Genomic DNA, 14,605 nt, shown 5'->3' with positions numbered 1-14,605 from the left:
AGGAACTCACTGAGAGCAGCCCTTCAGAGAAGGACTTGGCAATCCTGGTGGATAAAAAACTGGACATCAGCCAGCAGCGTGCCCTTGAAGCCTGGAAGGCCAACAGTATTCTGGGCTGCATCAAAAGAGGGATAGCCAGCAGAGCCAAGGAGGTGACTGTCCCTCTCTACTCTGACTTTGTGAGGCCCCATCTGGAGAGGTCCCCAGCACTAGAAAGATGCAGAGGTGATGAAGCAGGTCCAGGAAAGGGCCACAAAGGTGATCAAAGGATCAAAGAGAAAAGCACCTCTCTTACGAAGAAATGTTGAAAATGCTGGGCTCGTTTAGCTCGGAGAAGAGAAGACTCTGGAGTGACCTCACTGCAGCTTTCCAGTACTTAAAAGTACTTAAAAGCAGGAGGGGGACTGGCTTTCTACATCATCTAATAGTGATAGGACAAGGGAGAATGGCTTTAAACTAATAGAGGGAAAATTTAGGCTAGATGTTACAAAAAAATTCTTTACTCAGTGGTTGGTGAGGTACTGGAACACATTGCTCAAAGAAATCGTATAAGCCTCCTCCTCAGAGGTATTTGAGGACAGGTTGGATGGGATTCTAGGTAGCCTGAACTAGTGGTTGGCAACCCTATCCACAGCAGGAAGTTGGAACTAGATGATCTTTAAGGTCCCTTTCAACTTAAGCCATTCTATGATTCTACTAGACTAAATCTAAATTATTCTAAATCATGAGAAATACAGCTCCTAATGAAAGCATGCTTTTATGGTCACATTTTATAAATACACTCTTGTTTACAGTACTATGTATCTTTTCATAAATGTTTCAGATACACTGACTGCCATTTAGCACCGCTACGCACATACATAACCAAGCCAACGTGGACATCACATCACACTCTGTCAATCAGTGAAAGGAAAAACAATCTCTACTCCTGTGTCTCAACACAAAGTGAAAAGGCACAACCTTGTACTTGTTAAGAGCCAGCTTCAAAAAAAGTTTTTTAAACTTTTAAAACTGTGCAACCCTACCTTTTGTCAGGGCAAAGTCATTTTACCATGAAGCATACTCTTTTCAGTGCCTCAAACAAAAGTACACAAAAACTAACAAGGAAATATCATAGCTACAGTTTTTAAACAGTGATAAAAAAAAAAAAAGTAACAATCACCTAAACACAAGCTTAGGCTAAAAAGGAATCCAGAGGCATAAGTATGTTTAAGTTGCTTAAAATCCTTGAAAATGGATGACAACATGCTCACTTACATTAATAGATTCTATTTGTCCAAATTCTTCAAATAAGTTGGTCAAATCTTGCTGTGTAGCCTTCTTGTCTACTTGGCCTACCCAAAGAGTAGTGCTGCAAACTGTCAAGAGAAACATTCATGTCACAAGTACTAAAATGTTTGCTTATGAAACACATTATAGAATGGATATAATAGGCACAGTAATCATGGATCAAAAGCGAGAATAGTAAATCTCTAACTTACTAAGCAGAGAGTAAGTAAATTAATAGAAATATTAAAAGGCTTAATGAAACAAAAACAGCTGTTCAGTACAAGCGTTCACTTCTCTTGTTTTACTTTCTTTTAATCAAAATAGTTGTTTTAAGAACAATGAAAAAATAAAAAGCTGTCAGTTATTATTGCCTGCATCTGAAAGTTTGGAGCCTGACAATCCTTGAGGTCCCTCCCAGTCCAAACTATTCTATGACCAGCTATACCAAGCTGTAAGAACAAGTTGCCATTAACAAGCATACCTGTATGATTACAAGACTTTCAATTGGCAGTAGTACTCAGTCAGTAATGCTGAGAATGACTAAACTTCAGACTTCTCTTAAGACACAAATTGTTCCTTATGTTTTGAAATGTCACAGAAGTCAACTTGTTTCTCACAACGAAATGTATAAGAAACAATTCTTCAGACCTCAACTAGTGGTAACCGTGGTTATCGTTATTTTCAGTTGCTTAAAAAATTGAATTAAGTCAACAGGCAATTTACTTTATTTTTTTCCAAATTCCACACCTCACTTATGCTCCTTAGTATCTCCCTTCTACACGAGCCAGGCTACCTCACAGTACTTCAAGTGCTGATGGTCTTCTACAGGGTAGTTAGCATTGCTAAGTACTAACTTAGCAACTTCCCAGTAGCTTCTCAGTTCCCATCCACTCTGATTATAGTTCTCTGCTTTGTGGTCCGCTGGGAGAAATCTACACTATAAAAACTATTTGCTATTTATCATGTGAAAAGCCAGAGAATAAAAATGTACATATAAACTCTAGTGAAGTTCTGAGTTTACAGCATCCTGGAAAGATGTAAAATATTGATGTATAGAGAACAGAACATCCTTTCTTTTAGAAAAATGAATTCTGAATTGCTTAACTTGCCAGATATGTGACAGAATTTAGGACACAAAATAAATGCAGAACCTACATCTGAAACCATGTTATCTAACCAAAGTTAAATTTGGGAGTGCAAGTTTGTTACAAAAATAAATAAAGTGCAATATGTGCATCCCAAGAATCCAGGATCCCAAAAACACCATCCTGATACAGTAACAAAATTAATTCCCTTTGATTTAAGCAACTGTGTAGAGGAAGTTCTTCTCTCTGCTACATTCCTTTCATGCAAATTCTCCACAGAGTAAGCAACATACTGTAGTAGCTCAAGTTCAGTCTACTTTTGGATTCTCTTTTTAATAAGATAGACCATAATGGTCATATTTGTATGATACCAAAGTATTTTTGTTTCACATTTCCACCTGTTTTGGCACTATGTACCTGTGAAAAACTTTAAAAAGCACTCTAGTGCTTCCTTTTCCCCACGGTTAAAGAAAAAAGGCTTCTATTTAAAGCACTCAGCAAACTGACCAAAGTGTGCACCTTTGAACAGTGTCCACCACATACTTAAATTCCTTATTAGTGGTAGCAAATTTTAGACCAAGTGCTGCCCATTTTCAAATGCATCATAAAAGACCACATTAAAGAAAAAGCACCTAGTTACTTAGGGACACTCTTGCTACGTTTTTTGTTGGGTTTTTTTTTTGAGCTAAAACGATCAGTGCAATAGCACGAGTAAAATCATCAGTGGAACAGTATGATATTTGCTTTTCTCTAAGATGAGATCATGTACCTGCTCGAGTTGTAAGAAACACCAGAACTTAAACTTACAAAAAGAATTTGTCTACCAAAGTTTTTTAGAAGCTGAATATTTTTTCATCAATAAAATATAAGGCCTTTTCCCTTTAGTACTATATTATTAGAACAGAAAGTCGTTGCCGCTTACCACTTAGTGTTTTTGACCGTATTGGAGGCAATCCCTTTTTCTGACGTTCTTTTTCCCTTTCCCTAGCCCTTCTTTCACTGGAGTAGGACCGAGATGACTTTCTCTTCCTTTCTCTTGATCTTGAGCGTGAACGTTTTCTGTGTTTACGCTTACGAGAACCAGATCGTGATCTAGACCTTCGTTTTCTTGGTGACCTAAAAAATACTTAACTTCAGTATGCTGAGTTTAAAAAAAAAAAAAAGTAATTTAGTTTTATTTTTAACTACAGATTTCAAGCTTACTACAAATACTTCCTTTATATTTACTCAAACTGCCATTAATGTGGGGAATAGGACATATACACAGGGCTTTTAACAATAAACCAAAACAAAACACACTTAAAGAGTTCCGTAACAGTACCTGTTTTCCTGGCAGAGAAAGCCTGTCCATTTGTGTCATTTTTGTTATTTTTGTTACCTGAGCAGTCTTAAAAAATTTACAGTAGTCCAAAGGTACGCAAAACAAGCTGCCATACATTAAGTGTTCATCTAGCGCACAAACATTAAATGAACAAATTACTCACAGTAACTTTGGAAAATACAAAATTGAGAATGATAATCACAGACTGAAATCCTGTTAAAACAAAACAAAACTCCATTTTCTTAATACAAGTTCATTACTTTACCTTGAACGAGATCTTGAACGCGTTCTTGATCTTGAACGAACAGCAGATTTCTTTTCTTCTTGTTCAAAAATCTCTTCTTCAGCAACATCCTGTCCTTCATCTATGTCCATATCCTGAGGTGAGACATAGTAGATATTCATAAACATTTAATATATACATTCATAATATATCCAAGTATATGAAAAAAAGGATGTATTTTATTTCTTTTGAAATCGACTTGGTATCATGTTTTCCTCTCAACTTTTGTAATTAAAATTTAAAGTTGTTTTACCTGTTGTTGAATATCCATTGAATCATCTACATTTGTTTCTGCTTCTAAAAACTGCTGTTGACTGCTCCCTTGTGATGGTGATGCAGAGTGCTCTGAACCAAAATTCCCTTCCTGATTTTCCTCAGGGCTTGCCTAAATAGCAGATAATTATAAATCGTCAGAAGCCTCATAATTGAAACTGTTTACTGTGTCAAAAATCAAGACTACATGAGACAGTTGTTCAAATATTTCTCAAAAACAATTAATCTACTTTCTTTTATTTTCTTCCTTTTCATTCATTTGGGGTAATTATCTACTGAGAAATACTGAAGCATAGATTTAGAATAAATATCTTTGGGCAGAAAACAAATGCAAGGAATACAGGAAATAAAATGAAAATATTCAAAAAAGTAATCGACAATTTTGATAACTAGTATTTACAACTCATTTAACGTTTTTGTCTTCTAATAATATTATCTACTTCATTTTCCATATATTTAATTATTTCTCAATAATCTCTGTTTCTTGGTATCAGTTCCCACATTTCTTGTTGCTCCTTCTGTCTCTCCTCTATCTTCTCCTCCTCCCCCTCTGCTCCTAATTAGATGTTTAATACTTCTGGTTTGCATTTTATTTTCTTCCTCTTTCCCTTATCTTTCTCATTGATGCTTAAGAATGGAATTAAAGAAAATATTCCTTGTAACACACTGCAGTCAGTCCTGAGGAGGTCCAGCAGAAGCTTATATCTTTTAGCTGCTATCAAGGTGAACATTAAACTTATTCTATGTACCAAGTAATCAAGAAGCTGAGTGGACCTGAAGGGAAATAATTTCTGTAAAACCATTTGGAATAGAAGATCAAATAATGGGGGATGAGTCATATGAACTCTCTACCCATATATGTAATGTAACTTAATTTCATAAATGGAATCTAATTTAACATCTAATTCTGCCTTTTTTTTGATAGTTTATTTTACAATAAGGTATGTCATTTAGCCTTTTATTTCAAATTACATATTATTAGCTATTTTTAGATAAGTCATATCAAAAGCTCCTGAAACAGATCCACCTTTCAAAGTTATATTTCTGTACAACAATCTATACAGAGTTTAAGCCAGAAATTGCATTCATTTACATCAAAAACTATTTAATATGTAGCTACGTTGTACAAACTTCCTGTTACTATAGTTAAATAATATATGAAAATAATACATAGTAAAATAAAAATAAAATCTAGCAAAAACTTTTATTTTTCTATACAACTGAAAACTCCAAGTCACAAATTCAAAATTCCTACTGACATTTTTGATTGAAAGCTGAGGATTGCACCTTTGCACATGTTAAAATAAAGTCCCCAACAGATTGTTGTGATTTTCATTCAATATATAGAAATTTCCATTTTACTGATAAACTGATTCAAATACCCTATAGCAAATCCACTTTATATCTGGCCAGCATAGAGACAGAATAAACATTTTATTTTCTAATCAGATCAGGAATTAACATCAGGATGGGAGGAGAGCAACTCAACAGAATAACCTCAGAAGAAACAAGCCAATTTACTTTGTTGTAGAGAAGACTCAGTTTACACAGTTAAGCAATCTAGCAATATCTCAAGCATCTATTCTTAACTAAGAACTTCACAGGAAACACCTGACACTATTCTTTAGTTTAGATTTTTTAGTAGAATAATACATTTATTGTCAATATTTAAAGCCTGGAAGGGGAAAAATTAGGTTACAGTGCAATCTACTATTCTATCCTTTTGTAGTTCCATAGCAGCAGCTTGTACACTGCTCTCTCTGCACAGACAGTAGCATATTCAACTTCAGGGCTCATTTCCTCCTTCACGACAGCAGGAAAAAAGAAACCAACTTTTTTTTCCAGTAAAGCAAGCCGAACAGTCAAAGCACAGTCAGTCTGTAACTCAGCTGAAGGGCACTCATTTTCCTAAGAGAAGCAAAACATATATCCCACACATTTGGTTGTATTTATTTTTCTGCTTGATGCATTTTCTACTGCTCATTCCATTTACTCTGCAAGTTTCTGCTAGATGACAACCACAAGATGGAGTTCTTACCTTTTGAGGCTGCTGTTGCTCCAGAAGTTGTTGTCTGAGATGTTCTAAATTTTGTTGCTGCAGTTGTTCAGCTAGTTGGTGAAAAAGTGAGTTGTTCACAGATTCTGGTACTAAAGGCCTAAAAACAAAGAATTTTTTAAATAAGCATATTTTCTCTAACTGGTTGATAAAGAGACATTCACACTTGAGTTTTAAGTTTAACTAGAGATATAGAATAACAATGATGCAGACAATGTAACATCATTTGTTATCATTACTGCATCACTGACAGTTATATAACAAAGCAAAGAATGTGTTAACTTCAAGATGAAGTCAGAAAAACTGGCACACATACTTACATAAAAAGTTTAAAAATTTATACATTTCATTTAGTAAAACATCTTTTTACTTTATGTTGTTTTGGTTTACATATGCTTTGAAACAAACATCTTCCTTTCTATTTAATTCTCAAGTTCAATTAGTGCCAGACAAATTTTAGCATTTTCCTTAAGAAACACAGCTTGGTCTTACAGTTGGGAAGTGGGAGTTTCCTTTTTAGGCTCTTCATTTTGTTCAGATTCTTCCCCAAAGTCAAACCTGTCCATCAGCTTCTAGGAGAAAACAAAGTAAGCTTTACTGAATGAGTACTCCTCATAACATACATATTTTATGCATATTTAGTTTTCAAAAGAAAAATGTTCTTGTTTCTCAATTTAAAAAAATACTTTGGTAATCACTTGAAAAGTGAATGCCATACGAGTGTCACTACCAAATTTCTGAATGCATCAAATCCCAAGTCTCAGCTGTGGCTTTCTTGAGCTCTGCCTGCTGTCTCAAGCAGAACCACATGTTCTTTCCATAGTAAATAACAGCTATTTTGGAGAAAGGCTTACAAAGAGATTAATTTTATGTGATGGTACCTTTACTTAAAATAAGTTACCACAAAGAAGCCAACTATCCAATCCACTGGCAATCAACAAACTACTCTGCTCATATCATGAGAAGATCATGTATTTCCAGTCACAGGAGTCCATGAAGAATAAAGCACAAGTTGATTAAGAGACTCTGACCAACCAAGAATTTTTAGAATTATTTTCGCAGTGAAATAATCTAATAGAAATGAAAGTAGGACTGTCTCTAAGAGAAAACAGGTGAGGGCATGGTCCAAACGCCAGTTGAACACTGACAGGACTGGGGAAACAGTTTCCCTAGTTAGAGGCATGTAACATAATGTAACTCTACACTTGCCCTTTCTCTAGTTAGGACTAGAGCGAATGGCTTCAAGCTGTGCCAGAGAAGGCTGGAGGTTAGGAAATACTACCTCTCTGAAAGGGTGGTCAGGCACTGGAATGGACTGCCCAGAGAGTTGGTGGAGTCACTGACCCTGGAGGTGTTTAAGAACGTTTGGACGTCGTGTTGAGGGACATGATTTAGTGAGAACCATTGGTGATGGGCGAATGGTTGGACTGGGTGATCCTGTGGGTCTTTTTCGCCCTTAGCGAATCTATGATTCTGTGATTCCCTAGGAAGGCAGTTCCACTCTCTCAGTAAAGAAATTGAGAGTGCTTATGGGTGAGATGTGAAAATCCTGAGTTACTTGCACCATACATATCCCATCCATTTAAAGCAAGCTGGTTGTCTTCTTTTTAAATTGCTTTACTTTGTTAGAATATATTCACTGAAAACATGTAAAATGCTGCATCTGAACAAAATATGCATTTTTAAGAAGCACCCAAGCTTCTCTTTAAAATATAATTAATCATCATATACATTCCACCACAACAAAGTAGAAAGGAAAATAACAGAGCATGTACAACTTAAATACAAATAATCTCAGACAATGAATTCAACAACTGATGATAAAAAAAAAGTTTCATACTGCCAAAAGCCAAAATCAAAGAAATTCCAGCCAAAAGAAGCAAACATGTAGCATGATTTCTGATTAAATTTGTCGTTAGTAAATATAAAATAGTAGATATTAAAGGGAAATTTTTGAATTTAAATATTGTTAAGTTGGAGCAGAATTGTCTTTACAAAAGCTGATAGACATTTAAGTATACTAAATATTAGGCTACCTAGGATCAATTCGCTACACATAAACACATATAAAACCAGAGCTTTTATGAATGCCACACCTATTGATCTAACTACTTAAGAATACATTCAGAAAAAGCAATGGGAATTTTAAAAGATATGAAAAAAAACTTTTCATTGCAAGGGAAACGAAATTCTTCTGAAGCAGTAGACAGGGAGGATCACCTCCCTCAACCTGCTGGCCACACCCTTTTTAATGCACCCTAGGATGCCACCAGCCTTCTTTGCCACAAGGGCATACTGCTGGATCATGGTCAACCTGCTGTCCACCACGATACCCAGGTCTCTCTCTGCAGAGCTCCTCTCCAGCAGGTCTGCCCCTAACCTGAACTGATGCATGTGGTTATTCCTCCCCTGGTGCAAGACCCCACACTTGTCCTTTCTGAACCTCATCAGGTTCCTCTCTGCCCAGCTCTCCAGTCTGTCCAGGTCTTGCTGGATGGTAGCACAGCCTTCTGGTGCGTCAGTCACTCCTCACAGCTTTGTATCATCATCAAACTTGCTAAGGGTGGACTCTAACCCATCATCCAGGTCACTGATGAAGATATTGAACATGACCAGACTCGTCACTGATCCCTGGGGAACACTGCTAGTCACATGCCTCCAACTAGACTGCACCATTGATCACAACCCTCTGAGATCTGCCAGTCAGCCAATTGTCTTCTTGCTCAGTTTCCTCTGAGTGCTGATGGGCTGGTGTATGTTCTCCCCTGAAGCTGTCTTTGTCCCAGACTGACTCAGCCTGATGCCTCAGAGGTTACGGCTAGAGCACTTGCCCAACTTGGTGGTCCTCCACTAAACTCACCCCAGATTGTCAGTGCCCTTCTTGTACAGGCGAAGGGCCAAAACTGGATGTGACACTCCAGATGTGTGTCTCGTGACTGCTGAATAAAGGTGGATTGATCATTTCCACTAATCTTTTGCTCATACACCTCAGGTTCATTACAAGAGATGCTATACAGGACAACATCCCTGAGTAAATTTCTGCAGGCTTATGACTAAGAAGACAACTTGTTACTGACCTACAGGTAAAGTACTGCCAATTAATTGATACTTGAGCCCAATTATGCAAATAATTGTTTTATCAATCTGGATGTCCACCTACGGAGATTATAATATATTCAGTTCCACACAAAGCATTCTGTGAGATGATGTCAAATACTGTGTTACGTCAGGGTAAATGGTATTCACTATTCTCCTCTCATCCTTAAGCGCAGTCATTTCATCACATGAGGAAACCAGGTCAGTCAGGCATGATTAGCCCTTGGTAAATCAATGCTGGCTGTTTCCAATCACCTTGTCTTTAGCACACCCAGAAGTACTAGCTCCACAGAGCTAAGTGAAGTTGACCAGCTTGTAGTTTCCTTGGGTGATCTTTTAGCCTTCTTTGAAGAAGAATGCAACTTTTGCCCTTTTCCAGTTGCTAGGGACCTCTTCTAGTCTCTATTTTTTCTTTTTTTTAAGTACCTACTAGAAGGTACAACTCTTGCTGAGCGCTAAAGAGAATTTCTGATTATATTTTCAACTATTATGAAGACCAAAAAGGTGCACCACTTGTTCAGTTTGTTCTTTCCAAATGTAGGTGGGTGCCCAGTAGGTGAACAAGAGACAATTGGTCACAAACCAGAACATGTACAGTATAGGCCACAGACCAACTGGTACAGGTTGCCCCACGAGGCGGTGCAGTTGCTTCCTTGGAGATCTTCAAAACCTGTCTGGATGTGGTCCTGGATGCTCTGATCTGAGTGGCCCTGCTTGAGCAGGGGATGGACCAGAAGACCTCCAAAAATCCCTTTGGACCTTAACCATTCTCTAATTCTGTGATGCTAGACAGAGGTGATCAACTTTGACCATCTGCTGCCTCATACACATCAGATTTCTTAAAGTCCTTCTGTCTTTGTACAATAGATCTGAGACAACAGATTTTTCTGTCTCCTTGCTCTACATATCTTACTATACAATTTGTATCTCCCACGACATATTTTAATTGATCAATTTATTTACCTTCTTTTCAGTCTCTTTATGAAGGACTGTTACAGTAGGCTTTTTGAGAAGTCAATGTATGTATATTAACTGGTTCTTGTTCATTTTCTTTTGACACAGAATTATCAACAATTTTCACTTACTGAAGTTCTATTTGCTGGTGTAACAAGGTTCATTTGACTGTAATTCCTGTTGTTACAAGTATATTTGTTAATAACTTACTTTCTTACAAAGACTAGAGCCCCAGACATTAAGCAACTATAAGACCTATACTCAAAAGGTGTTAATAATCTAGCATTGCTGTTCATTGTGAAAGTGTCAAAACAAAAAAAAGTGTCAGAGAGGTATCTCTAACAGTACTTTCACCGACTATTTAGGCTTTTTCTTTGTCCTAACAACTCCTGTTTTTATAGTTTTTGTTACAATCATCTTTGAAGCCACTGCACTGGCCCTGTGGACTAAATACTCAGCAGCTACAGAACACCTTTTAATTTAGCATAATATAAATGAATCTAGTTGATGCAGCCAAGACTGGTCTGCAATATGAACCAAAGAAAAAACTATGATCCTGATTCAAACTAAAACACTGATGTAGACACTACCTATAGAAGTAAACACAGCCTTTTTAACACTTTACTAAGGTTGTTGTGTCCAACAGAAAAAATATACAATTAATTATATAATGAAATGAAAGTCTAATAAATAGAATGATATCATTATGATTCATGCCTTTCAGCTATCAGGAAGCAGGATTTGGGTTGCAAGTGGTATCAGTGTTCAGAAACTATTAAAAAAAGGAAAATAAAATATTCCAAAAATGAATCACTACAAAAATAACATGGCCTGTTAATACATACAGACTAATATACTTGGCCATAATACCTAGATTCAGAAATTCTTAAGCCTCAGAAGAACATAAAGAGAAAATAGGTATTTTAACTCCAGGATTATAAAAAAGAAGAAACAGTGTAAGAGTATATGCTATATCTGCAAAGAAGTCTGAACAGCCTTTCAGTAAAGCCTCAATACACTAGTAAAACATATATTACTACTTCAGTATAAGTAGTAACTACCTAACTAACTACCTGAAAAAGAGATTATGAGGATTAGCAAAAAAATATTATTTTAGTTCTCTGACTTCCTTCCTCTTACAATTTATTCATTCTAGGACAATCCTACCAAGATTATATAATTACAAGTTGTTTCTTCCAAAGATATTGGACTAAGATTATTATCGTTTTAATATGTGATAAGTTTTTTTGTTGCTTTTGTTTTGTTTTGTTTTAAATTCTATTGATATACTACTATGATGCAATGTTAACTACTACTACTACCTTCAGCAATTGCCAGCATGGTTATCACACCCTGGCATTCAACTCTATTATTTTTTTTTTCATAAATTCCTGTATCTTTTTTTTTCCCAAGTATATTTAAGAGACACATATACAGCAGCACACACAACTTTCAACACTTAAAGGTTCTGTTTGTTTCTGCATTTTGATATCCTTTAAAAAATGTCCCATGACTAGCTTTAACTATTTTAATTATTTGATTTGTAATTATTATTCCTTAACTCACTCTCACTTTGTGAGAAGGTTTCTTGGCCTTTATAATATAAGAAAATTACAAATACAATCTCCTTTTACTCTTCTTGGAAAACTAGGTATATAAATTTTTATATGTTTCTCTTTCACTGCTCTGCAGTAAATCATTTCATGCATTTGGTCATCAATACAGGAAGGGAAGAACACAACACATGCTCAATTCTCCTCACCGCTGTGCTTCAAAGGGGGAAGAAAAACACAGAACAATGTCTTAACTTTTTAAAATCAAAATAAACTTCATATAAATGCCATTTAGCCTTAAACTCATTCAAAACTGTGTATTTTCATTTATACTATTCTCCCCAGACATTTTTTAATTTTCAAGATAGAGCACTATCATATATTTATGTATTTTTAATATCTCTAAAGCCATAGAGTGAAATCCAACAGATGACTTTCTTACTTAGATGTATTTTAACAATAAAAATTTCTATTATTCTACTTCTACCTTATTAAAAGAGACACTCTGTTCCAACGGATTAAGTGTATTGGCAGCAGCAGCTGCAGCTGTAAGTTGTGCAGTTAGGGCCTGTAACTGAACGACAAGACCAGCATCCAGGGCTTGAAGTAGTGAAGGCTGAGGTTTCTGCTGCTGTATCTGCAGCGTTTGTATCAACTGCTGAAGCTAAAAGAGAGAAGACAACAACTCCATTAAACAAGAATTTTTTTTTTACAACAGCCTTTTCCCCTTCCAACTAGGAAAAAACCTCATGAATGTAGTATTGTCTAACCTATTCATTTATCTTAATCCATTTTCATTTATGGCAAATTATGTTCCCACTTACAGGCCAATTTGTTTTCAGTGGCTGATAAGACATGCAGATGCTTCTTCCTCCTAACTTGCTCTGACAGGTTGCATGATGACCAGTCACCACTCAGGATTTCCTGTTTTCTAGGTTTCCCTCTCTTCTGCTTCTCCAGTTTGATTCCTTCTGACCTGAAAAAAATCTGTTAGCCTACTCCAGCTTCCTGAGGACCCATCTGTATTAGGAAAATTTGTATTCTGTAATACCACTTGTGTAGAGCAAATAACTGCACTGTTGCAAATAACTGCACTTTAAGCCTTTATTAAGAATTTCCGCTTGTGTCTTTCAGTAAGTCATGAGGAAAATCTCATGCTGAAACTCAGGACTGCACTTCAAGAATGCAAGTGCCATGCTATGTGAACCAAATAATGAGGAGCAAATTAATCAAGAATTAGCAATATAATTTAACTTCCTGCATTGGCATTATGTACAGCCCTATCTTAAAATAAATAATACATAAAACTGCTCCTATAGCAGTTAATGCAATGTGGAACCAGAGGCTGCAGCTCTCGGGCAACAGCTGCCCAGTAATAACCCCAGACTCCTTCATCCAATATGGCAAAAAACAGTACAGCCAAGGGCTGAATCTGCTTTTCTCATTTGGAAAAAAAAAAAAAAAAAAAAAAAAAAAAAGAAAACAGAAAAAAAAAGTATGGGTAAAGGTATATGCTATTTTTTGTTGGTTCCTTTTTAAACAACCACATTTTGCAATCCAGAAGAGAACTGGATTATACTGGAAAAATACTACAGATCATCAGAGGAGGAACACTTGGAACTGTAGTGAATGTTCCAGAGTGGACCCAAAGATTTTATCAGTTTATTAGGATATCCTATGAGTTGTCTCCTTCAAATCTAGAGAAGGAAAATAAAGTAAAATGATATATCTCCCATAAAGGCTTTTTAGAACTAATGTACCAAAAAGAATATCCAGTTGTCTATAGTGTGTCAAGTTTTCCCTGCCCCAACTTACTATTTATATATATATTTTTAAAGGAGTTGTTCCATTAAGGAAATGAAAAGCTAACTTTATCATGTGCAAATCTGTTCATCTGTTGAATGTGTCGTCCATGAAATTGTACAAATTTATCTTAATGAAAAAGAAAAAGGTACAATCTCTATGGAAAGAAGACGTCCTGAAAATTAGTACCTCAAAATTAGAAGAAACAGTCTTTTGACCTTCCATGTATGTGGCAGACCATTATAGTCTATTCTACGGTTATCCCTGGAAAAGGGTTGAGCAAATCCAGGTAGTTCAAACTCTGCTGACATAAATGCCCACTTATCTTTAAACTCCTGTTCCATCTGCTCATGGGGTTCAACGGTAAGATAATAAGACTTCAACTGCTCCCTTTTTACTAGGGTTCACTAAAAACTCTGTAAGTTCATTAAGTCATCTTCACCATAATGCATCAGAAATGCTCAATCTTTTTTCAACATTGTTTTGAGGTCACCTTCCGATAACATGAAATAACTCTTCCTATTCTTTAAGCACATAATCCTTATTCAGTAAAACCTCCGGAAATGCTTCAGTTATTGTTTTACTTTACTAAGAACTTCACTAATTACTGCAATAGACAAAGCCGAAAAGCTTCTCGCCTCCTTCTTGGTTGTCCCACAAAAGATGAGCAAATATGGCAGGTCCACCCTGTACATTGCTCTGAGTAGGAAGGAATCAAACTGAAGAAGCAAAGATGGAAGCTCAAGAGTGGGAAAATCCTGAGTGGTCACCATTCTAGCTGCATATTCTTGCTGTTCACACCTTTGTTACTCCTGTTCTCTCCTGTACTTAAGACTCTTATTTTACCTACATGCATTCTCACCCACAAAACCCTATCTTAGAATGAAATCAAGGACTTTGCAGCTTTGGGGG

At 36.2% G+C, this 14,605-nt stretch overlaps 1 protein-coding gene across 9 annotated transcripts in view; it reads right to left on the bottom strand.

Moving 5' to 3' along the window:
- Window positions 1-14,605, bottom strand: part of SCAF8 (SR-related CTD associated factor 8) — a 148,672-nt gene that overhangs the window by 104,217 nt on the left and 29,850 nt on the right. For 8 of the 9 annotated variants that reach the window (XR_006938783.1, XR_005858541.2, XR_003074620.3 and 5 more), the window contains 7 exons: window positions 12,378-12,554; window positions 6,780-6,859; window positions 6,270-6,387; window positions 4,212-4,343; window positions 3,941-4,053; window positions 3,277-3,470; window positions 1,258-1,358 (listed from right to left, as the gene is read on the bottom strand). Coding sequence is in view for 6 of the 9 variants with exons in the window: in XM_015284245.4 (XP_015139731.1) it covers window positions 1,258-1,358; window positions 3,277-3,470; window positions 3,941-4,053; window positions 4,212-4,343; window positions 6,270-6,387; window positions 6,780-6,859; window positions 12,378-12,554 (915 nt within the window). In the remaining 3 variants the exon portion in view is untranslated. Of the gene's footprint in view, window positions 1-1,257; window positions 1,359-3,276; window positions 3,471-3,940; window positions 4,054-4,211; window positions 4,344-6,269; window positions 6,388-6,779; window positions 6,860-12,377; window positions 12,555-12,714; window positions 12,867-14,605 lie in introns of all 9 variants that reach the window. The other variant, XM_015284248.3, reaches the window with a different exon arrangement.

The sequence above is a fragment of the Gallus gallus genome, chromosome 3, assembly GCF_016699485.2.
Source record: "Gallus gallus isolate bGalGal1 chromosome 3, bGalGal1.mat.broiler.GRCg7b, whole genome shotgun sequence".
NCBI lineage: Eukaryota > Metazoa > Chordata > Aves > Galliformes > Phasianidae > Gallus > Gallus gallus.
This window is presented reverse-complemented; position numbering and strand designations above follow the sequence as displayed.